Source organism: Loxodonta africana, chromosome 11 (genome assembly GCF_030014295.1).
Source record: "Loxodonta africana isolate mLoxAfr1 chromosome 11, mLoxAfr1.hap2, whole genome shotgun sequence".
In the NCBI taxonomy this organism is placed as follows: domain Eukaryota; kingdom Metazoa; phylum Chordata; class Mammalia; order Proboscidea; family Elephantidae; genus Loxodonta; species Loxodonta africana.
The window spans coordinates 95,825,864-95,850,754 of NC_087352.1; the positions used below are offsets into that span (position 1 = coordinate 95,825,864).

Consider the following 24,891-nt stretch of genomic DNA (forward strand, 5'->3'; position numbering starts at 1 on the left):
CTCTGGTGGTGCAGTGGTTAAGTACTCGGCTGGAAACCGAGAGATCGACAGGTTGAACTCACCAGCTGCTCCATGGAAGGACGACATGGCAGTCTGCTTCCGTAAAGATTACAGCCTTGGAAACCCTACTGGGGCACTTCTACCCTGTCCTGTAGGGTCACTATGAGTCGGAATCGACTCGAGGGCAACAGGTTTGCTTTTTTTTTTTAAGAGCAAACTCTATTTTCCTACTGAACTAGCACTCCCACACTACACTGAAATGATTTGATTACCAGACTGTCTCCTAGATTAGAATAAATTCATTGAAAACTGTCATTTTCATTGCTGTAACTAAAGCCCAGTACAGTGCCTGAACATGGCGGGCTTTTATTAAACATTTTTTGCTCTCAAGTGCCTTTAATTATAAACGCTGATGTGATTATTAAGTTAGAAGGTAGGTTTAGGTTCTGATGGGTTTAGGATAATATCACACACATTTAGTAGAAGGTAACACCACAGTTCTCCCCACTTAGCAGTTTATATTTCCTTTGGAAAATTTTACAATTCAGGGAATGTACAAACACAAACTGAACCAGTGACCTCAGGCCCTAAGTTTATGTATGCGCTTTCCGCTCATTCTCGACATTAAAGGAAGGCAGGACAAAGGTGTGAGAGGAGACACAGCTAAGCTAGATACGTTCATGGTTTTTATCACGCTGCACACCTAGGATACACAATTTATGCCGCTAAAATAACAAGCAAATTATCATTACAAATCATTTAAATACTGTGAATTACTTACCAGTGAAAAGTCCCCCTGCTAAAAAGGAAGCATCTTTATCATATTTAACATTGAGACGAATGGGTTTTTCAGGGTCTGGAAGAATCATTAACTTGATGACAGGTCCTTCGATGGTGTTCTTGTTATAGACAGCTTTAATCTGCATAACATGTTCTCCCCTGACCAACAAAAAAGGAGGGGAGGTAGGGATGGTCAAATTACATGAATCACAAGCCAAAACTTTGGTGACACTTTACACAAAGTAACTAATTTAGGAAAACCTTTGAGCTTTCTCCCCAGTTTCCATTTACTTTACTCTCTAAACTGGTAATTAGCCTGACTGTAATAGAAAAGCACATTTTAGGGATACTTCTTTCTGACAAAGGTTATTTGGTATAGGACATGCATATCTGAGAGGCAAAAATCTGACGCTTCTTCCAAGCTCTCTACCCCTGTTCACTTCCAACTCCTGCCTAACACTTAACACAAGAGTAGCTATTACTCTGAACTTCAGCAAATAATAAGAAAAATCAATCTGCACAATACCAGTAACTATCAAACTCTGAGTTCTTACCTAGGGGCAGAAACACTGAACAATCCCAAATTAGCCCTGCCCTTTTCATCTGTTTTATGCTGTTGGTTTGAAGGAGTGAGCTAAAAACAAAACAAAACAAAACAAAACTATTAGAAAATTCTTGAGATCAATAAAGTTCTTTTTCTTTTAACAAGCAATTCTAAGTTACACTTGCGTACTTTTAAAACCTGTAATTTTCTAATTTTACCCAGCTGAAATAATACAATGTAATCAAATAATCCAAAGGATAATAACTCCTCATCTTGATCCACTAAACTAGAATTTAATGTATTTCAGTTATAAAGTTGCAGAAATCTATGAAGGTTATGCTTCAAAGTGGGAGGGTGGGGGAGTATAGATACATAAATATAAATAAGCACACATATGCTTAAGTCAAGACATTAAAATCCTAGCTCCACTGTTACTTCATATTTCCCTGGGAAGTTTACTCAGATGTGCTTCTTAAATCTTTGCTGCAGTACCACCTCTACAGTGATAACCACGGTATCACTAACAAGTGATTAACAATCAGTGGCCGTATTTCTTAATCACTAGTTGAAAAATCTTTTACAGATGCTTCTCTAGAAACTACCATAATACCCTTATTCTGAGGTTGAAAGTAATCACTGTTTAACACTCCTGGAAGCAAACACTGAGAATAAAAGTGACTTTGTAAATCGCACCAGCAGAAAATCAGATGCTCTCCTAAACCCTAAGGCCCATCTCTACTTAATGGAACCTCAAGAGTAGACTAAAATGGTATATGCACACAAAGACAGCAATAGTTGGAGGCAAAAATGACAAGGGATATTTGAAATGATAGGATAAACTCCTGTAATTGTACCTGTCCCATTTAGTCTTTGACTTATTGTCTCTAACCCCATTTTTCTCAAAGTATTTCTATCTGGGTTCTAAAACCTTGTTGCTAGGCCAGAGAAGTCAGTCTTCTATTTCAAGTTGTAAGCAGCAATAATACACTGCCTTTTTTGACAAACCCTGGGTCTGATTACATTACTATCAAAACAAGCCCATGTGGATCACAAAACATTCCTGGCACTTTCATCTCCTGTGTGACTTTTAGGATCAACTTGTCAGGTCCTAGGAAATCCCTACTGGGATTCTGATTGAGCTAATTAATTCTGAGAGAACTACAAAATCTTTATATAATATTAATTCTTTTCATCCACTAAATTTAGAAAATGTTTGTGGAGGGATACACAAAACTGCCTGACTATAACCCCAGGAACTCTCTCTGGGTTGCCTAAAAACAACCTGGCTGGGATCAGTGAGTTCCTAAAGCCAAAATGAAGAATTGTCAAAACACATCTCACACGACCAAGGGACTGGCAGCTTCTCTCCCTGCCCCTAGCAGCAGGGCCTTTAATTTTATACCTGGCATCCAAGGTTCCCCCTAGATCTTGAGCTGTCCCAATATTCATGGAAACAGACGGTACCTATTATGCATTGAACTGTGCCACCCAAAAATATGTGCCAACAAGGCCACGATTCCCAATATTATATGGCTGTCCTCCACTTTGTGATCTGATTTAATTATGCTCCATTTTGTGATGTGTTGTAAATCCTAACCTCTATAAGTTAACGAGGCAGGATAGGGTGGGGTATATCTTGAGTCACTGCCTTACAAGAGAGTGTGACTCAAGTCACCATCACTCAAGTCATACCCTTACTCTAACTCAAGTCACAGCTTCACTTGAGTCACACCGTTTATCATCTAAGATATAAAAAGAGAGAGAAGCAAGCATAGACAGGGGACCTCACCACCACCAAGAAAGAAGAGCCAGGACATACTGCATCCTTTGGACCCGTGGTCCCCACAATGAGAACCTGCTAGACCCAGGAGACAGAGAACTGTAACACTGGAGACAGTGCAAGGTGGTGACAATCAGAAGCAGAGGACCGGCAGCAGCAGAACCAGGAGATTGGCAGGATATGGCACAGTGGGTGTGCCAACCCCCGGAGCAAGAGAGCTAAGCACGTTTGAACAGGAGGCTTGCTGGCAGAGTAGGGGTTCCTCTGTGCATTTATCGGCTTGCAGACCCATGGAGATAGAGAGCTGAGTGTCTGTGGGCTGGGGGTTACTGGCAGAGTGGGGTGCCTCTGGGCACTTATCTGTGGAGCTGAAGAGCTCTGTAACACTTGTCTAAGCAAGGCAGGCTGAGGGGCTGAGGGCCAGGAGAGAGAGAAAGAGGCCTGCCTGTGGGCATGGCTAAGAAGCTGCCCTAACCAAAGAACTGTATCCTGAGTCATTTCTGATCCTTGTGAATTGTAACCTCTTATGCCAAGACACATGGAGATCTCCAAGGAATGTCGGGCCCACAGATGCTGAAAGGAGACAACAATGTTTCCCCAGAACTGAAAGAATGAAGAAAGCCTTCCCTTAGAGCCGGTGGCCTGATTTCAGACTTCTATCTGCCCAATCTGTCAGAGAATAAAATTTGTTTGTTAAAACCATCCACTGGTATATTTCTGTTATAGCAGCACTAGATAACTAAGACAGAATTTGATACTGGACTAGTGGGGTGCTGCTCTAACAGATAACCTAAAGTGTGAAAGCAATTTTGGAATTGGGTAAAGGATAGAGGATAGAAGAGTTGTAAGGTGCGAAAGTGTAAAAGCCTAGTTTGCCTTGAAGAGACTGTTGGTAGAATCATGGATGTCAAAGGCAATTCTGGTAAGGGCTCAGAAGGAAGTGAGGGGAGCTATACAAAGTCTTACAGAATACATACGGCACTGGCAACAGAATGTTGTAGAAATGTGGACATTAAACGTGCTTCTGGTGAGGCTTTAAAACAAAATGATGATCATGTGATTGGACAATGGAGGGAGGGCAATGCTTTTTATGCAGCAGCAAAGAACTTGTCTGAATTATGTTCAAAAGTTCAGTGGAAGGTAGAACTTGAAAGTGATGAACTTGGATATCTGGCTGATGAGACTTCTAAGCAAGATCCCAAAGGGCCGCATGGTTTCTCCTTGCCACTTATAGTAAAATGCAAGAGGAGAGAGAAGAACTTAAATATGAACTGTGTAAAATGAAAATAGAACTTAAAGATGTGGAAAATTCTGTTGTACAAACTAAGGACACATGTCCTAGAATGTTCACCAAAGACATGGCTACACAATCTTTTGTTAAAGACATTCAGGCTGGGACTTAACCAACTTAACCAACTACCACAGCAGAAAACTCATCAGCTTAGGCTGAAGAGGACAGAGAAAGAATGGAAAGAAAAAACACTGTCTGCCTCTTGAAATCCTACAGGCAGGAAACGGGCGAAAGGAGCTACATTTGTTGTCCTTCAAGAAAAGAAAAGAACCATCCTTGGAGCAGCTCAGAGATCTGCAGAACTGTTGGAAGGAGCACAGGAAGCAGGGCCTTCTTGGTTTCAAAGGGTGCAGGCACAGATTCCTGGATCTCAAAGGGTGGGGCCACAAACTCCCAGGTTTCAAAGAGTCAGATCTTCGCCAGCTCGGTCCTGGAGTGTGGGTCTGCCATTAAGGTGTGCCAGGGATGGGGTCACTGTTCAAAGCTAGGGGGCAGGGCTGCCATGCCCAAGGGGCAGAAGAATGGGGCCTGCCAGGAGCGGGGTGGGTGGGATTGGCACTCCGAGGGACTTGGAGAATGGGGCTGCCCAAAGTCGAGGGAGCAGAGTTGCCATTCCAGTGGGCCTGGAAGGCGTAGATTAAGCCCAGGGCTAAGGGGCCTCCACCCAGAATCTAGAGGCCATGGCCAAAAACTCAGAATCTGGAGGGCAGGGCCACTGCCCAGATGGTCTCAGAGAAGAGAGGGTCATTTTCAAGCCTTGAGAGCTAATGTAAACTGTTCTGCTAGATTTTGGACTTACTTGGTGCCTGTTATCCCTTCTTTCCCTCCAATTTCTCCCATTTGTAATGGAAATGTCTACCTTGTGCCTGTTTCACCATTGTATTAATACTTTGGAAACAGATAACTTATATTCTAGATTTTACAGGTTTACAGACGAAGAAGAATTTTGCCCCAGGATGGGATATGATTCAGAAGATGAGACATCTGGATTTGAAGTTGATTTAAGACTTCTGGGTTGATACAATGGGGTGAATGTGTTTTATATGTGGCAAGGTATAAATTTTGGAGGGCCAAAGGGTAGAATGTTATGGATTGAATCATATCCCTCAAAAATTCACATCCACTTGGCTAGGCCATGATTCTAGTATTGTGTGGTTGTCCTCTATTTTGTGATCTGATGTAATTATCCCCCATTTTGTGATATGTTATAAATCCTAATCGCTATAAGTTAATGAGGCAGGATTAGGGTGGTATGTATCTCGAGTCACTGCTTTACAAGAGTGTGTGACTCAAGTCACAATCACCGTTACTCAAGTCACACTCTTACCCTTATTCAAGTCATATCTTTCATCTTACAAGAGATGAAAGAAGAGAGAAGCAAGTAGAGAGAGGGGACCTCACCACCACCGAGAAAGACCTGGGACCAAAGTGCATTCTTTGGACTTGGGGTCCCTCTGCTGAGAACCTCCTAGACTCAGGAGATAGAGAGCTGTTTAACACCAGAGACAGCCCAAGACAGCAAGAAGTGGCAGCATAGAACTGGCAGCAGCGGAACTAGGAGACTGGCAGAAGACGGTATCATTGGTGCACCAGCCCCCAGAGCAAGACAGATCAGCATCTTTGGGCAGGAGGCTTGCTGGCAGAGTTGGGTGCCTTTGGACATTTATCAGTGGAGCTAGGCTTGCCGACCCAGTGAGATAGAGAACCGAATGCCTCTGGGCCAAGGAGTGGGGTGCCTGTGGGCACTTACTGATGGAGCTTAAGAGCTCTGTAACACTTTCCTAAGCAGGGCAGAAGACAGGATGGGGGCGGGGGGGCGGGGGCGGTGGAGAAAGAGAGAGGCCTGCCTGCCAGCATGGCTGAGAAGCTGTCCTGACTGAAGAGCTGTAACCTGAAATCGTTTTTGATCCTGAATTATAACCCATCATGCCGAGATACACGGAGATCTCCAAGGAATGCTGGGGCCACAGCTACTGAAAGGACACAAGGCCCTTCCCCAAGAGCCAATAGAGAGAGGAAGCCCTCCCCTAGGGCTGGTGCCCTGATTGTGGACTTCTATCCACCTGAACTGTCAGAGAATAAACTTCTGTTTGTTAAAGCCAACCGCTTGTGGTACTTCTGTTACAGCAGCACTAGATAACTAAGACAGCACCTAATCCTGAATGTCCTGGGACCCAAGCATTACGTTTGTCCCCAAACTTTACAAGTCCAAGTTCACACTTGCCTCATAAAAACAGCTACAGAAGGGAGGTGCGCCACTCTAGAACACAACTCTAGAACACACAGCTACATGTCTAGCAGCTATGTTTGGCTGTGGTAGCTTCCATAAGGTAAGCAGATACCTGTATGAATCTTCTTGCTTACCCTTAACTGGTTAAGTTTCCTCAATTACACCTGTTCCTTAACCCATACTGCAGGTCACTGTGGTATCTGCCTTTGCTCACCTTGTCATAATGTTATCTATTTGTACTAATCGGAAATGCAAGTATATTGTATAATGTAAATACTCAAATGGCCATAATTATATAATATGGGCTCCTCGTTTCACTGTAAGACATACACTTTATTTCCTAAAAAAAAAAAAAATTATGAAAAATATTTTGGCTGATTTAAACTAAGCAGTAATGAAGGTTATTTGAACTAAGTTAAAAAAAATTAAAAAAGAAATGTGACACCAAAAGACATTATCATGAGAACAAAATTCAGAATTCTAATAACGAAGAAATAATCTAATGGAATTAAACACTTACCTTTAAATTGTTAGCTTTTATAAGACTTATTTTAACCTGTGGTACAGGTGCTGGATTATCCCACTGATCACAAAGTTGAACAATAAGAGGGTTCTGTAATTCTCTTCCATTAATAACTGGAATGGACTGAAATAGATACAAGTATTTTAAGAAGCACTAAAACATATGTATCAAACAATTTAATTATCGCTTGTACACTTGTAAAATGATCACTTAATTTAGCTTTTTTCTATCCACAACTGGCTTCTTTCACCAATGAAAATATATTTTTGAAAGCCAATGAAATTGTCACAAATAACCCACTTCTTACATAACTGATTAATAAGTAGATGAAAGGATAAACAGTATTTCACATTACTGGCTTCTAGCATAAAAGGTACATATTAGAATGGCTTCAATGGGAATAGGAGCTCATCTTGGGTTCTCAGATTTAGCACTGACCATCTAATTGTGGTTTAGTTCCTCTCTGTCAATTTTCAGCTCTCTGCTATTTTGCATTGAGCAGCAATGCAGCTTTCCAGCCCTTTGTTAAGTAGTACTGTTCACTGATGACCTAGACTGTCTTGTTCACTGAAAGTGCTTCTTGCCTTTTCACCTACTTAATACGTAAAACAAAAATAAGACCTGTGTAATTATGGGCATTTGGTTTTTTATACCAAAGAAAACACATTATCAAGCAAGACACCTAATAAAGGCCCAATCCTTTGTGCCAGAGTTTAAAAATAAAGAAAAAAGAAGCAGAAGCAGTTGGGAGAGAAGTAACTAATGTAAAAGGAAAGCTGATTTACCACCTCTCTCCTACTGATAATGTTCCCTCTGCTTCCTTCACCCTCCACTATTATCTGAGGTGGCTGGTTACCAAATTATGTTGTGAGGCTGTTGAAAATGGCAGAAAAGTAAAGCACGTGCTACAGATAAGAGTTTTAGCTTAAAAAAAAAAAAAAAAAAGAAAAAGACATAACCAAGACCATGTATCTACCACAAAGTTTAGTATGTCCATTACAGTTTACCTACTCCTCTGCCAAAGCTTATAAAAAGCTAGAATAAAAAAAGTGCTTCAGACAGTTTCCAAATGTAAACACATCATGGTACTTTACTCACAATCATATAACTGTCTACCCATTAAATAGTAACTACTTTTAAAAAATACTATATCCTTCATTAAATAACCTGTAACCCAAACTGTTAGTAAAAGAATTTCCTGGGAAACAGTGGAAAAGGCAAATCTCCCAAATCAGTTGTTTATGAATATAAATCTGCTCTCTGCCCTTTTTTAATTTTGGTGTGCTTTAATATTTCAGGATTTCAGTTTCCTCATTTATAAAATAATACTTCATAAGGTTGTTGAAGACTGAAAGAGCAAATATATATATGTGTATACTAATGTATTTACAGTAAAAAAAAAATACTTATCACGCCTAGGTGTTAAATCAGTTTCCCTTTTCCACTTAGACCCTGTGGGGGGAAGGTGGATCACGACTTAAATTAAGAAATTCTAGGAAAATCAGATATTTAATTACTTTTTCAGCCTTATCTGCATATAACCATATCTCTAATAGAATTTAGTTTTAGGTTTTATTTTTTTTAAAGTTCTGGATTATTATGGTATCTGCAAGTAAATTTTAAAATGAGTAAATGTATTATGAATTTGAGTTAACAACTATCATTATTTTTGGTATTACACCCCCAAAAGAATCTTAAAAAAGCTGAACACGTCAAGATTTCTTCCACATCTAAGACATGCAATTGCTCCAGAATATGGCCAACCAACAAATCTTACTCGCATTAAAAGGCAAATCAAATAAAGTCTTAATTTATATAGTGTAAGTGCTTACAGATAAAAATTAATGCAATGACTATTCAGTGAAATCCCTCAGTCAACACACTATAATAAAAAAAAATAAATTTTAAAGTACATCCTGTCAGAACTGGTTTATCCGTTTTGTAATTTCACAAATCAAAAAGGGCAATTTCAAACTAAGACGTACCCACATGAATCTTCTTAGATGGCCTGCTCCTTTACTGGCATCATTTCATCTAATATCAAAGTCATGTGAGTTTATTTTCCTTTATAAAAACTGTAAGTTATCATACCAACAGTTAAAGCCCTGCTACGCCATAACTGAATGCTGGAATCTGATGTTAAAATTATGAGTTCTAAAAATTCAATGAAGGTAACAAAAATACTTAAAGTACTTGTGTGGGAAAGTGTACAGAAGCATTTATGGGTATAATAAGTTGATGTCTGGAATGTGTTTTAAAAAGTTCAGCAAGAAAAAAATACAAATACATACATACATATATTTTTAAGTTAGTGGGAAAGATAAGGAAACAAAATTGGCAAAAATCAGTAATTGAAGCTGGGTAAATTATCACAAGGGGTTTCACTATACTTTTTTTTCTTTTATTTACTTTTATACATATTTAAAAATTTCTGTAATAAAGCTTTAAAAATCTGCATTATCACACTCACTATTTTTAATAAACTATGAACAGAGTAAGGAGCCCTGGTGGAGCAGTGGTTAAATGCCTGGCTGCTAAATGAAAGGTCAGCAGTTCAAACCCGCCAGCGGCTCTGTGGGAGAAAGATGTGGCCGTCCGTTCCTGTAAGGATTTACAGCCTTGGAAGCCCTATGGGGCAGTTCTACTCTGTCCTATAGGGCCATTAAGAGTCAGAATTGACTTGATGGCAGTGGGTTTTATGGGTATGAACAAAGTAATGAATTAAATAATAAAACGTTAAGAAGTCTCATATTACTTTGCCCTTTTGTTAGTTACTGTTACTGTAACTACTGCTGTTGCTTCAATAACAAAATATATCTATTCTGATTCACTAACAATCTGAAAGTAATAAGCCATGTTATACTAATTTATTTAAGACAGGAAATTCCTTACCTCCTTTAATTCTGGCCAATCTATAAAAAGAAGTTTAGCTGGGGGTCCAGAAATTAGCTTTACTCGAATGAAGTCAGAAAACTCACGCCAAGTAAAACAAAGATCCTTATTTCCAGGAGGACCTGGGATAAATCTGATGCCTCTTACACTTATACTCTGTGTGTTTTCCTAGTGCAAAAAAAGTACATTGAGAAAAGAGAGGAGAATAACACTTAGTTTCCAGAAAAAAAAAAAACGTTTTGTCACTTACCTATGTGGGTACAGATGTGTTTGTCTGGGTGACATAATGGCAAATAATGTGCACACTTGCCAATACTGGCATACCATGAATTTCACTTCTACAAGAAGAGAAACTCAAATCCCTTTTTTGTCGGGGAGGGATCTAAAAGGTTCTAGCTACAACTTTCACTTCATCTTTTCCTAATTCCCCTCTTCCTTATACTGCCTCCTTCCTGTTGTCAAGCAGTGTTGCCCCATAGCCTTCACACTTGCTCTTCTGCTTTGTTTGCAATGAGACTTCCACTTGGTTTCTCTTTGGCTTTTTGCACGCGATGCCTTTAATCAGAGGGGTCTCCCCTGACCATGCTACATAATAGCACTCTATTCCCTCATCCTACTTTATTTTTCTCTTGTTACTTATTTCTTACCCAATGCATGTGCTCCCAATTACAAGGTGATCTCTGTGAGGTTGGGGGCTTGGGTCTGTCACTGCTCAATCTCGGTACTTACAACAATGCTTGACACATTACATTAACGTGAATCTATGAACTAGCCTGAAATCTTTGCAATATGATTGGATAGTATAAATCGATTTCATACTGGCTTGAGGACTGTAGTATTCATGTTTTAATAATGACCTCTAATGATTTAATCATCTTAAATTTCTACTAAGTACAAATACACGTTTTCAGGTTCTAAAAATCAGAGCTAAAACTCCAAAATTTGAGTTCCAGGACAACTGCTTATAGAATATTTTCTATAAAAAGATTTGACAGAAAACTCACAACTTAATCTCCCTTAAAAACCCAATGAGCTCAGAGGAATTTTGAAATGTTTAGAAAACAAATTAAATAGATATTAGTAAAACTTATTGAAATTTCAAAATGTATAATCTACCCTAGAATTCCACAATTAACAGTGAAACAACCAAAAATCCTCTTGAAGAAGTTACTTCTTTTTGAAGTCACATTGGAAGTTGTTCTGGTTTTACTGCAAATCTTAAAAATGAAATCTGGATTCACAAATCGTAGATGAGTACAAACAGAATTAAATATAAAACTTTGAAAACGAGCAAAAATGGTAAAGGTCAGTTGTAAAATGACAGTAGGCAGACGGAAGGTCAACTTTGCTGGAGAGTCGCGAGCTACAGGGGAGGAAGGTGGAACACTATAGCATGCATGCACTAAGGAGATGGATTTTAAACTGAGTGCAGCGTAAAATGCTGACAGGCCTGAGAGGTGACACAAGATGAGAACTAAACACTGGCCACTGGATTTGGTCAGGTGGAACAGGACAGAAAAACATGATCAGAGTGGCTTGCTTGTGAAAGACAGGAAAGGATGTGAAAACAGAGTGCATACAACTCTTTCAAGGGGTTTTAATATAAAAAGAAAGAGAGAAACAGGGCAGTGGATGGACAGAGATGCAGGGCTAAGGGAAGAATGTGTGCTTTGGGGGGTGCTGTTTTTTAAGATGAGAGATATTCAGCATGTTCACATTTTGATGGCCAGAGAGGAAAAACTGAAGATATAGGAGAACGGTACAATTTAGGAGCAATCAGGTGAACAGTCCCATGGGAGTCTGTGCATAAAGTGAGAGGAGCCGGGATTGTTCACGTAAAATAGAAGAAAACACAATTATTCCCAATCTACTCACTGGGTGAAGCTAGATACAGAAGAACCTGATGTGAGTGACAAATACAACTGAATTCTTTATCCCATTCTGTCTACTTTCATATATATTTAAAATTGTTCATTATAAAAAGTTTTTTTAATGCCTTTTATGACTTTTCATTTTAAACATTAAAGCTTTTTTTAGTCACTTTAGTCTTTCCCAAACTTCTTGCTATACATACAACAATGGTATAAACCAATTGCTATGGAAAGCAGCCATACCTGAAAAGTCATTTTCAAATTCGAGCTATCAAGTCCAACCCCAGCAATTCCCAAAGCAGATAAAGAACTTGGTGAAAATGCTTGAATTTGATTTCCATACTGATCTGTCACTATAACAACTTAAAAAAAAAAAAAAAGTTTTATTGAAAGTGTTATCTTTTCAGTAAAACGAACTTAAAAGTTTACGCTTAGAAACTCTATCTTGGTTCTCTTATCTAAGTAATTTAAAGAATTTTTGCATAATTTTATATATTATATACATTTTTAATAATGATTTTTATATAAATATGACTCAAGAATCTACATAAGTACATTTGGATTATATATTTAATATGACACAGATGTTAATCAGATTTTTAAGCAGGAAATTTGAAGGAAATATTTTAGGATTAAGTAGTATTCTTGTTAGTTGCCACCGAAGTCAACTTCGACTCATGGTGACTCCATGTGTGCAGAATAGAACTGCTCCATAGTGTTTTCAAAGCTGTGATCTTTCCGACGTAGACTTCCAGGCCTGTCTTTCGAGGCACCTCTGGGTGGATTCAAACCGCCAACCTTTTGGTTACTAGTCAAGCGTTTAACTGTCTGTGTCACCCAGGGACTTCTTATAATATTCTAAATATAATAAAAATATAATACAGATACACATATTTACTTTACACCTTTAGTATTAACTATTATTACTTCCAACAACAGTAATTTTTTTTTAACAAATTGTTCTTGCCAAACTGATTATCAGGATAAGCAAAGATGTTTTAACGTTCCAATCTTTTCAGACAATGGACTTTAAACCAAAGCTTTCCCTTCAGATTATGTATGCCAAAGCATCCATGTAAAGAAGCATTCTGAACGTGTTTTGTTTAACAAAAGAAAGCAGGGCACACTAACCTATTTCTCCTTGAAGTTCTTGGCCCATCTGTACTGTTTTTCCTCCTTTTAACTCACATTTTAGATGTTTAGGTTCATCAGGAAGTGGTCTGAAATTGGTTAACAAATTAAAAGGCTTTATTTACATATACCATTAACTGTACGAAAAAAATTAAAGCAATACCATTATGCTAAAACGTAGCTTATTACAAGATTTTCAAAACTTAAATATGATAATGCCCTTCCAATACAGAACAGGTATTTATCTGGAAAAAGCCTGGAAAAGAAAGCTTGCGAAGATAATAGAAAATACGACAAAATTACAGAAGTGTTAAGTCATACTATATCTGAGGGTTTAAATAAAAATTATGACTAGAGAACACTGAAAAAGAAAACAGATGGGTCAGTAGGAAATACAGTGCTCATCAAGGGACCTGGCTGTGTTCAGAGTAGTACACCTGAAATTCTTCCCACAAACATGTAAATTTAGGAAATAGTGTGGCAACAGGTAGGAAGAATTAAAGTGAAGGAGGTTATTAGAAAGAGGTAGCCAAGGAATTCATAGGCCAAGGTGTTAGATAGGTTTGTCACAGTCAGTTACATCTTCCCCTTTTCTATTGGTTCTACGTGTTCAGTACGGACTTAAGTTTTGAAAATCACCACTAACCAATGAAAAAAGTTTTCGTTTCGAACAACACATTCACTGATCACACTGTATCTTTTGTACTTTTCTTGTCTTTGTCATTTTGCAGGTGTTTTTGTTGTTGGTTGTATGAGGAGGACTTTCCTTTAAAGAAGGCTCTAGTTCTCCCAGATACTAGAGGGCCAATAAAGCCAAGGGTTATAGCGATAACAGGAATTAATCACTATCTCCAGTGAAGATTTATTCCAAAGTCCACCTACCATATTTCATAGAAACTGCAATAATTTCTACATTAAAAACCACTTTTATATGTGTGCATTAGAGAAAAGTATTTTGGTTGATTTATGCTTAATTTTAAAATACCCAGAAATATAGTAAGCCCACAAACCTTACTGTAAATGCACTTTCCAAAGACACATGATCATCTTGGAATGAAACCTGGCAATAGCGCATGTCTTTTACAGATGTTGGTACTTGTACATCAGGAAGCAGACCCTGAAGCAAGTGTTCTTTGTTAATATCAGGAGTCCAATTAACCTAGGAGAGAAATAACATGTTTAGGGATAACATAAAGCCTACTCTGTCTAACGCCCTCCTACTGTCACTTACCTTACTGTAGACTCTTAAGCTGAATTGTAGCCCATCTTCCCTATTCCCAAAGAAAAAAAGTCCATAAGAAATGACAGTGCTTCATAAAATACTATGATAAAAAGGATCACTTTGTCTTTGCTCTTTTTATTCCATATCTTTCAATGCAACAGAATAAAAATTCTTAAGTCATTTCTTCAACTAGACCTTTGCAAAAGATGATCACTGAGGTCATGATACTTTAACAGTAACTTACAGATCAGATCGTATGATCATTCTTGGGAGGCAACATTTCACTGCTTTTTGAAAAGAATCTTATTCATTGTTGTTGTTGTTGTTGTTAGGTGCCATTGAGTCAGTTCCAACTCATTGTGACCCTATGTACAACAGAACAAAACGCTGCCTGGTCCTGTGTCATCCTCACAATTGTTGTTATGCTGGAGCACGCTGTTGCAGCCACTGTGTCAATCTACCTCATTGTGGGTCTTTCTCTTTTTCGCCGACCTTCCGTTTTACCAAACATGATGTCCTTTTCCAGGGACTGGTCCCTCCTGATTACATGTCCAAAGGACATAAGACACAGTCTCACCATCCTTGCTTCTAAGGAGCAGTCTGGTTGTACTTCTTCCAAAACGGATTTGTTCGTTCTTAGTCTTCAAGGTGACAACTTTGCTTTTCAACACTTTTAAGAGACTTTTGTAGCATATCCGCCCAACGCAATGCGTTTTTTGATTTCTTGACTGCTGCTTCCATGGGTGTTGATTGTGGATGCAAGTAAAATGAAATCTTATTTGTAGAGGCTCTAAATAAGATCTAGGAGAACCCTTATCCAGCAGGGTAAGAAAACCAAAGTTACATCTACTGATGTAATTACATTTCTGGCCACTTTTTAGTCTTAATCACTTCCTGAATGCTTTTAGCTATATCTTTATTTTACGTCTCTTACATTCCATATTTTGTTACTTGACCATTTTTTAAAGTTGATATTTCTACTCTATCCTACTTTTTTTATTTGTTATTTTGGCAGTCCATGGTATATTCAATATTCTTTCCCAACACCATAATTCAAAAGCATCAATTCTTCCTCAGTCTTCCTTATTCATTGTCCAGCTTTTACACACATACGAGGCAATTTAACATACCATGGCTTGGGTCAGGCACACCTTAGTCCTCAAGGTGACAGCTTTGCTTTTAACACTTTAAAGAGGTCTTTTACAGCAGATCGGACCAAGGCAATGCATCATTTGACTTCCTGACTGCTGCTTCCATGGGTGTTGACCACAGACGCAAGTAAAATGAAATCCTTGACAGTTTCAAACTTTTCTCCATTTATTACGATGTTGCTTATCAGTTCAGTTGTTAGAATTTTTGTTTTCTTTATCTTACGGTGTAATTCATACTGAAGGCTGAGACGTCTTTGATCTTCATCAGTAAGTGCTTCAAGTCCTCTTTGCTTTCAGCAAGCAAGGTTGTGTCATCTGCATATTGCAGGTTGTTAATGAGTCTTCCTTCAAATCTGATGCCACATTCTTCTTGGGTCATTTGCTCAGCATATAGACTAAGGACAGTGAAAAGGATAACCCTAACACACACCTTTCCTGATTTTAAACCATGCAGTATCCCATCATTCTCTTCAAATGACTGCCTCTTGATCTATGTACAAGTTCCTCATGCTCACAACTAAGTGTTCTGGAATTTCCATTCTTTGCAACGTTATCCGTAATTTGTTATGATCTACACAGATGAATGTCTTTGCATAGTCAATAAAACACAGGTAAGCATCTTTCTGGTGTTCTCTGCTGTCAGCCAAGATCCACCTGACATCAGCAATGATATCCCTCGTTCCATGTCCTCTTCTGAGTCTGGCTTGAATTTCTGGCAGTTCCCTGTTGATGTACTGCTGCAACCGCTTCTGAATGACCTTCAGCAAAATTTTACTTGTGTGTGATATTAGTGATACTGTTAGATAATTTCTGCAATCTGCTGGATCACCTTTCTTTGGAATGGATACAAATACAGATCTCTTCCAGTGAGTGGGCCAGGTAGCTGTCTTCTTGGTACAGACAGTGAGCACTTCCAATGTTGCATTCGTTTGGTGAAACATCTCAATTGGTATTCCATCAATTCCTGGAGACTTGTTTTTCGTCAACGCCTTCAGTGCAGCTTGGACTTCTTCCTTCAGTACCATCGGTTCTTGATCATATACTACCTCCTGAAATGTTGAACACTGACCAGTTCTTTTTGATTCAGTGACTCTGTATATTCCGTCCATCTTCTTTTGATGCTTCCTGTGTTCTTCAATATTTTGCCCATAGAATGCTTCAATATTGCAACTTGGGGCTTGAATTTTTTCTTTAGTTCTTTCAGCTTGAGAAATGCTGAGTGTGTTCTTCCCTTTTGGACTTCTAACTCCAGGTCTTTGCACATTTCATTATAATACTTTACTCTGCCTTGAGCCGCCCTTTGAAATCTTTTGTTCAGCTCTTTTACGTTATCATTTCTTCTGTTCACTTTAGCTGCTCTACGTTCAAGAGCGAGTTTCAGAATCTCTTCGGACATCTATTTTGATCTTTCCTATGACCTTTGCTTTCTTCATGTATGGTGTCCTGGATGTCATTCCCCAAATTTGTCTTGGAAGAAGTACAGCCAGGATGCTCCTTAGAAACGAGGATGGCGAGATTCTGTCTCACATACTCTGGACATGTTATCAGGAGGGACCAGTCCCTGGAGAAGGACACCATGCTTGGTAAAGCAGAGGGTCAGTGAAAGAAGAGGAAGACCCTCCATGAGATGGACTGACAAGTGGCTGCAACAATGGGCCCAAACATAGCAACAATCGTGAGGATGGAGAAAGGCTGGGCGGAGTTTCACTCTGCTGTACACAGGGTTGCTATGAGTTAGCGCTAACTCAATGGCACCTAACAACATCCTACTTTTAAACTTTCAATCTTTTCTATTTAAGACATAGTTGTGATTTTTAAATCACTGATATTTGAACCTTCTGATTTTTAGTTTAATCTGGTCTAACCTTCTTAGCTATTTTTTAAATCTTTTTAAACCATCTTTATTGTCTTCGGTTCTTTATCATTACCTTCTTCCACAGTGGAAGTTCAGAAGTGAGCAGGAGTTATACCGAAAAAGATGAAGGACTTCTTCCCTCACCCTGGTCTACCCTCTCAGTGGATTCCCAGCCCAGTTCAGGCTAACTTTCCTCAATCCTGGCTTATTTCCCTAAAGACCACAATGCCACTTAAAGGCTGTACATTTAATAAAAGAGTCGTGTTTAGTATCTTTTACCGTTAATGAAGAGGTGCATGTTTTAAAATATCTGGTATTCAGGAAACACATAGCTACTAAATATGAGGTAAAATAATGTCAAATGCAGACCACAAGCTTAGAGAATGACAAAAGAAAAGCTCATGTACAATGAGGGGCTCTCCAGGGTTTCTTCCTAACTCTGATAACAAATTAGGAGGTGCTAAGGTTCCTAAGCAGCATTACTGTAAGAAAGCAAAAAGCAGTTCAGAAGTCACCTGGCACCACTTTTAAACCACTCAGCTTCAAATCTACTGATACAGGTAAAAATGGCTTACCTCACCTCCAAACAGGATCAGGATAGTTTCTCAATCTTCCTTTTCCTAATTCGTATGTGTGTGTGCGTGTAAACTGGCTGGAGCAAGGGTTATTCCAAATAAGATTTTTAAAAACAGGTCAATTGAACCCCTGCTGAAAATGCTTCTTAAATATCATATTTTATATTTTGAAACTCAAGATGGGTATAGAAAGTTAACAGTATAAAAGAATAATTCCTACATCATGTTCCACGATGGCAACTGTCCAAAAATTTAGTTAATTGGGACCACTAGTGTTGGCTTTACAGAGATGAGGGGATGTTTATCTCCAACTGTCTTAAATAAACCTGGATTTTTGGAAAATTATTTCCTGACACTCAAGATCCGAGTAGTTTTCTCTCTAAAAAACCAAAACTAAACCCATTGCCATCGAGTCAGGTGTCAGAAAAAAGTGGTCAATTCTAGTATAAGGCTTGTTTTGAAAAAATAAATTTGTTCCAATGTGATGAATGTATTAGGAAAACAATCTGAGTATAAAGCAAATTTCACATTTGCTTATTCACAATTTCATCCATGAAAACACTAGGTAAATGCAGGAAACTAAACCCAGCTGCACCAAGCCTTGTATGAACACACAAAATGACAACTTATACACCTACCAACTACCTCAGTTCACCGTGTTGTGAGCCACACAATTTTCTATCCAATTTCAAATACCCTCCTTCCAGTCACAATAGCTCACAAACTGCAACTCTTCCAGCACCTACGCTACACACAAAGTAAACTGTCATATTTTTTTATAGTACTTATATACTTCTGAACCATTTAACACCTGTTACCGTTTTTGCTACTGCTTTATCAGGCTCCTGTCTTTTTTAGTGAAGGAGCCCTGGTGGCACAATGGTTAAGCACTTGGCTGCTAACCAAAAGGTCAGTGGTTCAAACCCACTCTGCAGGAGAAGCCCTGGCAATCTCCTCCAGTAACGATTTCAGCCTAGGAAACCCGAAAGGACAGTTGTACTCTATCCTATAGGGTCACTATCAGTTAGAATTGAATCGATGGCACACAACTTCTTTTTAATGGGTCACTGACAAAGTTTGCGTGTTGTGCCTTTCATTTCCACTTTCCCCATAAGCCCTGTGATTTTTATTGCACGGTTTTGCATAGTACAGTGATTTTTAAGAATGCATGTCACAGTATAGTAGAATTGACTGTATTTTGAAAGAAGCAAGCATAGATAGTTCACTGTTCTTTCAATCAGTTATAAAAGGAGTGCTATGGAGCAGAGCTGCCTACTTGGTGTGTAAGAAACTTCCTGCCAGTTTTGATGTGGTTCCCTGGTAGGTGAGATGGTAAGTTTCAACACGCAGGTTTACCCTATCACGATCATGTGCATTCAGGTGGCAGAAGGCTGAGGGGGCCCACCTGAGACTCCTGAGGAACTACAAAACTGCTTTCCTAAAGATCAAGCTTTAAGACGATATTTAAGACGGTATATTTGGTCATGTTCAAATGGCCAAATAGAGGCTCTGTAGTTAACAATATTTTTTCACTGTTTGCCTTTAACACAATTTTTGCTTAGTGCCTTCAGAACAGCAACAAATATATTGTTTTGGTATGGTGGTGATCTTGATTGTGATTATGGAAAAGGTTGGTCCAGAAGTGCAAAACTAAACAAAATGCCCAAAACTGGAATTTTGTTTAAATGTCAAAATTATTTCCCTAAGTACGAGTTTGCCGCATATGAATTATCCACGTTTCAATTAGGTCTATGAAAAAAAAATCTTACTTAGCTCAGAATTTTAAATAGTAGTATTATTACGTTGCAGTAAGCTACCTCTTAGATGCTACTTTATAAAACTTCTTGTTCAGAGTCCTTCAAGAATAAAACAAAAAAAAAATCTGTTTGAGATACTTACTTTAATTTTTTCTGCTAGAGCTGATGTTATGTCAATTTCTCTTTCTCCTTCATCATACATTTGGAAAATCAGATTATGCATAACATCGCCTGCTATCCAATTAACCTCATCTTGATGTTTGATCTGGATTGCCTTTTGTCCTTCCACACTGAATATCTGCAGTCTTGCAACATGGCTACTGGGAAGCAACTTAATAGTCTTCTCAACAGCAGCCACATCTTTACAACTCTAGGAAGAGGGGAAACACAACACACTGAGTGACAGTTATACTGAAAACATATTTTTTGGCTTTAATGGTGAATCCTTTAGATTGTTCACAAATTTTAGTTTCATCTTACACAAGCTCACCTTATAGAATGTTATACTCACAGGTTTGATAATTAAAAGGACATTGTACTATTAATAATTCCATATTTTATCCCAACAGAGGTCATAAATAATGATAGTGGCCCCATTTTTAAAACCAAAACCCAGCACATTTCGATTTCAAAGGACTTCCTTTCCCTTATTTGTGAATTTATTTAGAAGTTTTACAAACTTGTGAAATTTTAACCACATTAGGGTCAGTGACTAGCATTTATTGGTAAGAATAAAGATGTAAGAAATTAAGAACTTTTGATAAAATTAGACACAAACGCTTGCCATACAATATATTATGTAATGACATTAGGTTAACCAAGGTTAGCTAACATGCTCTCTCACTTTATAACACATTGGGGTAAGGGGACAAAGTGGCCAGAAAAGGGCTCTAGATCTCCTGAAAGCTGAGCAGATCAGTATACTAGCATATTTATAACGTACTGGCATGTGAGTGTCCCACAGACTTAAGAGCTGGATTATGCTACATAAGTTGATTCTATGCATACAAAATTAAAATATTACACCATTGTGTCACAATCTCACTAAAGTGCATTCCAGAGGACACAAAAAAGAACCCTAAAATACCTTGACATCTTTACCCCTTCCTCATCTAGTTGCAGCCATTCCTTTTAAAGCCCATCCACATGACTGGTGATACATTTTAAATTCCTACCTCACGGACTGTTAGGCCAACACTCTGTGATCTATTACAAGCATATCTTATTTGCTTGACTCCTTAAACTCAAGACTGACTGCCTTCGGGATAAGGTTTGTAACTGCATATTATAGGATACATCCTGGTCACTGTCTTAAGTGAACTGGATTTTTGGTCTTTGAGTGTTGCCGCTCTGTAGTATTTACATAATTCCTAATGTTTCCTGATTTTTTGCAAGATTCTATCCTCAAAAATATGTCACCCCCATTACTGTATAAAGGAAATGTTTAACAAATATTTGAAAGTTATCAAATATAATCAGCTCCAAAAGAATTGGAATAAAGCCAAGAGTCATCTCATTCTGATTAAAAAAATAAAAGTCATCTTTTATTCTCTTTCGGTTCAAAATATGTTACTAATTGATGAATAATTAGTACAAGTGTATAAGTTAATCAACTGATTCGGTTATTCATTTTCTACCATATCAATTATTAAGAAATCACATTTAAGTATTTTACTTGTTTATCTATTATCCCATTCAGCAACCTTGGGAAGGAGGTGTTTATAGCACCCATGTTGGCCTCAGCAGCAGCTACGATGCATTTCCAATAAAAAGTATCTCCAATAAAAAGCACATTACATAGAAATCCCTTTTTGTGAAATTACTAATAAAAAGTGTGTATTTATAAAAAATTACATACTTAAATGTGTATATATCCTTCAGTGGTGCGAATATTTACCAAACATTCTGGAAATAAATACAAACTACAAAAAGCAAAAGTATAAAGTAAAACTGATACTTATATGATACACTCTAAGAAAAAATGATCTTAGAAAGACGTAAATGAATAGCTATAAACCCACTGCCATTGAGTCAAATCTGACAGACAGCAACCCTATAGGACAGAGTAGTGCCGCCCCATAGGGCTTCCAAAGCTATAATCTTTGTGGAAGCAGGCTGCCACAACTCCCTCCCTTCAAACAGCTGGTGAATTCAAACTGCTGACCTTTCAGTTAGCAACCAAGTATTTTAACCACTGCGCCACCAGGGCTCCTAGTTATCATAAAACGCTTGCCCAAGAAAAGTTATTAATATTTGATACAAAAAGTTAAAGTTATTCAGTGTACAATTTCATGTTGCCTTCTTTTCTTCCCTTTGGCTAAAAGAAACTCAAATACTTCATTTTTAAAAGTCAAACAACTTTACATAAAATATTATAAAGCTGCTAAAGAATATTTATATGAACACTGAATATGATTAATAATATAACAACTTACAGGTATTTCAATTCTTGCTTTAAGTGTCTGGTCTTTTTTAATATTTTGAACTTGAATTGCAGGTCCAGTTAAAATACTAGTCCCAGAACTACTGCAATCCACAACGTAGAGTGGAAGGTTTGGAGCACCGGAAAACTATTAGAAGAATATAAACAATTTAAGACCGTAGTCAAACATAACTGATTACTCAATGAATGTTATTCAAAATTTCAAATAATTCACTGCAGCTATTATTTCTGGCTACAAATTGAAAAATTCTTAATAGAACACACCAAAATTCTAGGCAATTTCTGAATGAAAAGAGCAATTTTCTACAATGCTAAGGAAAATTTATGTTTTGGAAGAAACACCAACTTCCTCAAACACTATTCTTTTTACTTATCTATTTGGGTTTTCCTTTCTTTTTCGTGGTCTTTAATCCACCTCTATTCCTCCCCAATCCTGAAGGATATTACTATCATACTCCTCATAAATGAAACATTTGATCTGAAATGAGAGGGCTGGAGTCGGGGAAGGAGGGAGGAAACTTCCATCCATAAACCTCGTTATGAAACTGGATATAAGTGGTATCTCTATTGGCTCAGTGATAGTGAAGACTTGGTAATGAAATTTTCCCATACAAAAACTATTCAAGACTACGTAAAGCCTACTAGAAATTACCTAAAAGATATAGTCATTGCCATTTACTAACTTGAGACTCAAAACAAAATCTATGTATTTTTAGCTTATAATAGCTTACCTTACAATGAACTATCAGTTTTGGTTGTGCTGTTACATTGTCTGATTCATCCAAAACTTCCACCTGAAACGGGAAAGCTGTTCCATTTTCTATAACTAAAATTTCAGAGTCAGGTTTCACTTTCAATCGACGAGGAGGACCTAACAGGAAATTATATAATTAAATACAGATTTCATGTGTCAAAAGAGTCAATTATTGAAATATGAAAAGAAACTTTAACATTTATATTATATAAATAATGACAAGAAAGGTAAAAAATAAGCAATGCCCATGTTTAATCATTTCTTTCCCCAAAATTCATAGATTCTATACATGACCGGAATTGTCTCAGTTGTATAGTATGTTTGATATCTAGGTTTAGTTTTATGCTGTAAGTTATAATATCGTGACAACTCATGCTAGAAAAACCCTAAACATGTAAAACCTTGAAACGATGTTGGAAAAAAAAAAGTATTCAAGAAGAAAGTTAAAGTTTATTAAACTACATTTTTTATTTACTATCTTTAACTTTACACAGCAACTGATTTCTTGGGCACATAACTACACAATTGTTTTAGATGACAGCATTTAAAAGATCAGTGCATGTAATCACATATCCAGGTTAATTTTTCTGTTAGATTGCCCACTACTTTGCAGTCATAAGCAACTTAAAGCCAAAAAACCCATTGCTGTTGAGTCAATTCCAACTCAAGCGACCCTACAGGACAGAGTAGAACTGCCCCATAGAGTTTCCAAGGAGTGCCTGGTGGATTCAAACTGCCGACCTTTTGGTTAGCAGCTGTAGCACTTACCCACTGTGCCACCAGGGTTTCCATTAGCAACTTAGGGCCCAAATTTCCTCTAGGATTAATAAAAGAGGATTTATGCTTCTGCAGTAAGCTGACCTGAGTTTTGCCATAAACACTGATATTTTAGAACTCAATTTATGCCAAATACTGATACCACAAACTAACAAAGAACAGTTACTGGAAATATTTATTTCACTTCATAATAATAATATTAGTTTTTATTTATTATTTACTATATGCCAGGAACTATGCTAAGTTTTAATTAAGTACTATTTTCAAATAATTGTCACAATAATCTTAGTGAAGAAAGTACTGTTCTTATCCCTATTTTATGATGAAGAAACTGGGATCCATAAAGATTAAGTATCTTGCCCAGGTCACATAGTTAGCAGGTGGCAGCAACAGCTTTAAATCCTGGTTTATAATTTGAAATCGCTTGGCCTTTATCACTCACTACACAGTGCTATTTCCTATTTTACCATTTTCACTTTCACATTCCCGAAACAAGTCACAACTATCGGTTACCAAGAATTTTACCACTCAAAACCATACTTTTTAGGTAATCCCTAAAATAAAAACAGAATTAAGTGTTTTTTTTTTAACTTCTTCTCATAGTTCCACCAGTATGCCAGCTTTTGCTTTTTTATCAATTCAACCTTAAGGGAAACCTCAAACTATCAAATCTCAAAATATCAGAGCTAAAGCTTACATGCCAAGCACTGTCCTAAGTGTTTTACATGTATAGGCAGTACTTACTGCATGGTACTGTGTTAGCAAAAACTCCCACATACTGGGACTACATCTTCAATTCAGTTACCATGAAGCTATGCAAAGCTGAAGTCTGCCTGTATTAACTCATTTAATCCTCACACAATCCCTATGAGAGTAGATATTAGTTCATTTTACAGACGAGAAAATTAGGCACAAAACAGGTTTGTCTAGCTCCTAAGTGTCAGAGCTTAGATTCAAATATCCTGTCTAATTTTAACACAACTTCATTTGCAAGTTGATACTGGTTTATAAGTCATTATCAAATATAAATGGCATTAGAAACTTATCTTCTTAAAATAGGAAATAATTCTATCAACAAAAGATAAAGGACAGACCCAGTTCTAACACAAAACTAGGAAGTATATCCCTAAGAACAGCTCCTCAATGCATTTTCAATATTCACATTTTTCTTTTTAAGTGGTCATTTCTGTCAGTGCTATGTTTGACAGTCAAATGTTCTCTCAATACTTATACCCAAACCCATACCAAAGCAAAAAACACCACCTTTTTAAGTGTCACTATATTTTACCATAAGAATATTACTTAAAAGGTAAGT

At 37.6% G+C, this 24,891-nt stretch overlaps 1 protein-coding gene across 3 annotated transcripts in view; it reads right to left on the minus strand.

Annotated features, from left to right (window-relative positions):
- The window catches only part of SMCHD1 (structural maintenance of chromosomes flexible hinge domain containing 1), a 190,011-nt gene that overhangs the window by 51,736 nt on the left and 113,384 nt on the right, over window positions 1-24,891 (minus strand). For 2 of the 3 annotated variants that reach the window (XM_064294697.1, XM_064294698.1), the window contains 10 exons: window positions 22,777-22,916; window positions 22,038-22,172; window positions 19,745-19,972; window positions 14,053-14,201; window positions 13,043-13,131; window positions 12,155-12,273; window positions 10,041-10,208; window positions 7,146-7,271; window positions 1,335-1,414; window positions 782-939 (listed from right to left, as the gene is read on the minus strand). In XM_064294697.1, coding sequence (XP_064150767.1) covers window positions 782-939; window positions 1,335-1,414; window positions 7,146-7,271; window positions 10,041-10,208; window positions 12,155-12,273; window positions 13,043-13,131; window positions 14,053-14,201; window positions 19,745-19,972; window positions 22,038-22,172; window positions 22,777-22,916 — 1,392 coding nt within the window. The remainder of the gene's footprint in view (window positions 1-781; window positions 940-1,334; window positions 1,415-7,145; window positions 7,272-10,040; window positions 10,209-12,154; window positions 12,274-13,042; window positions 13,132-14,052; window positions 14,202-19,744; window positions 19,973-22,037; window positions 22,173-22,776; window positions 22,917-24,891) is intronic. The other variant, XM_064294699.1, reaches the window with a different exon arrangement.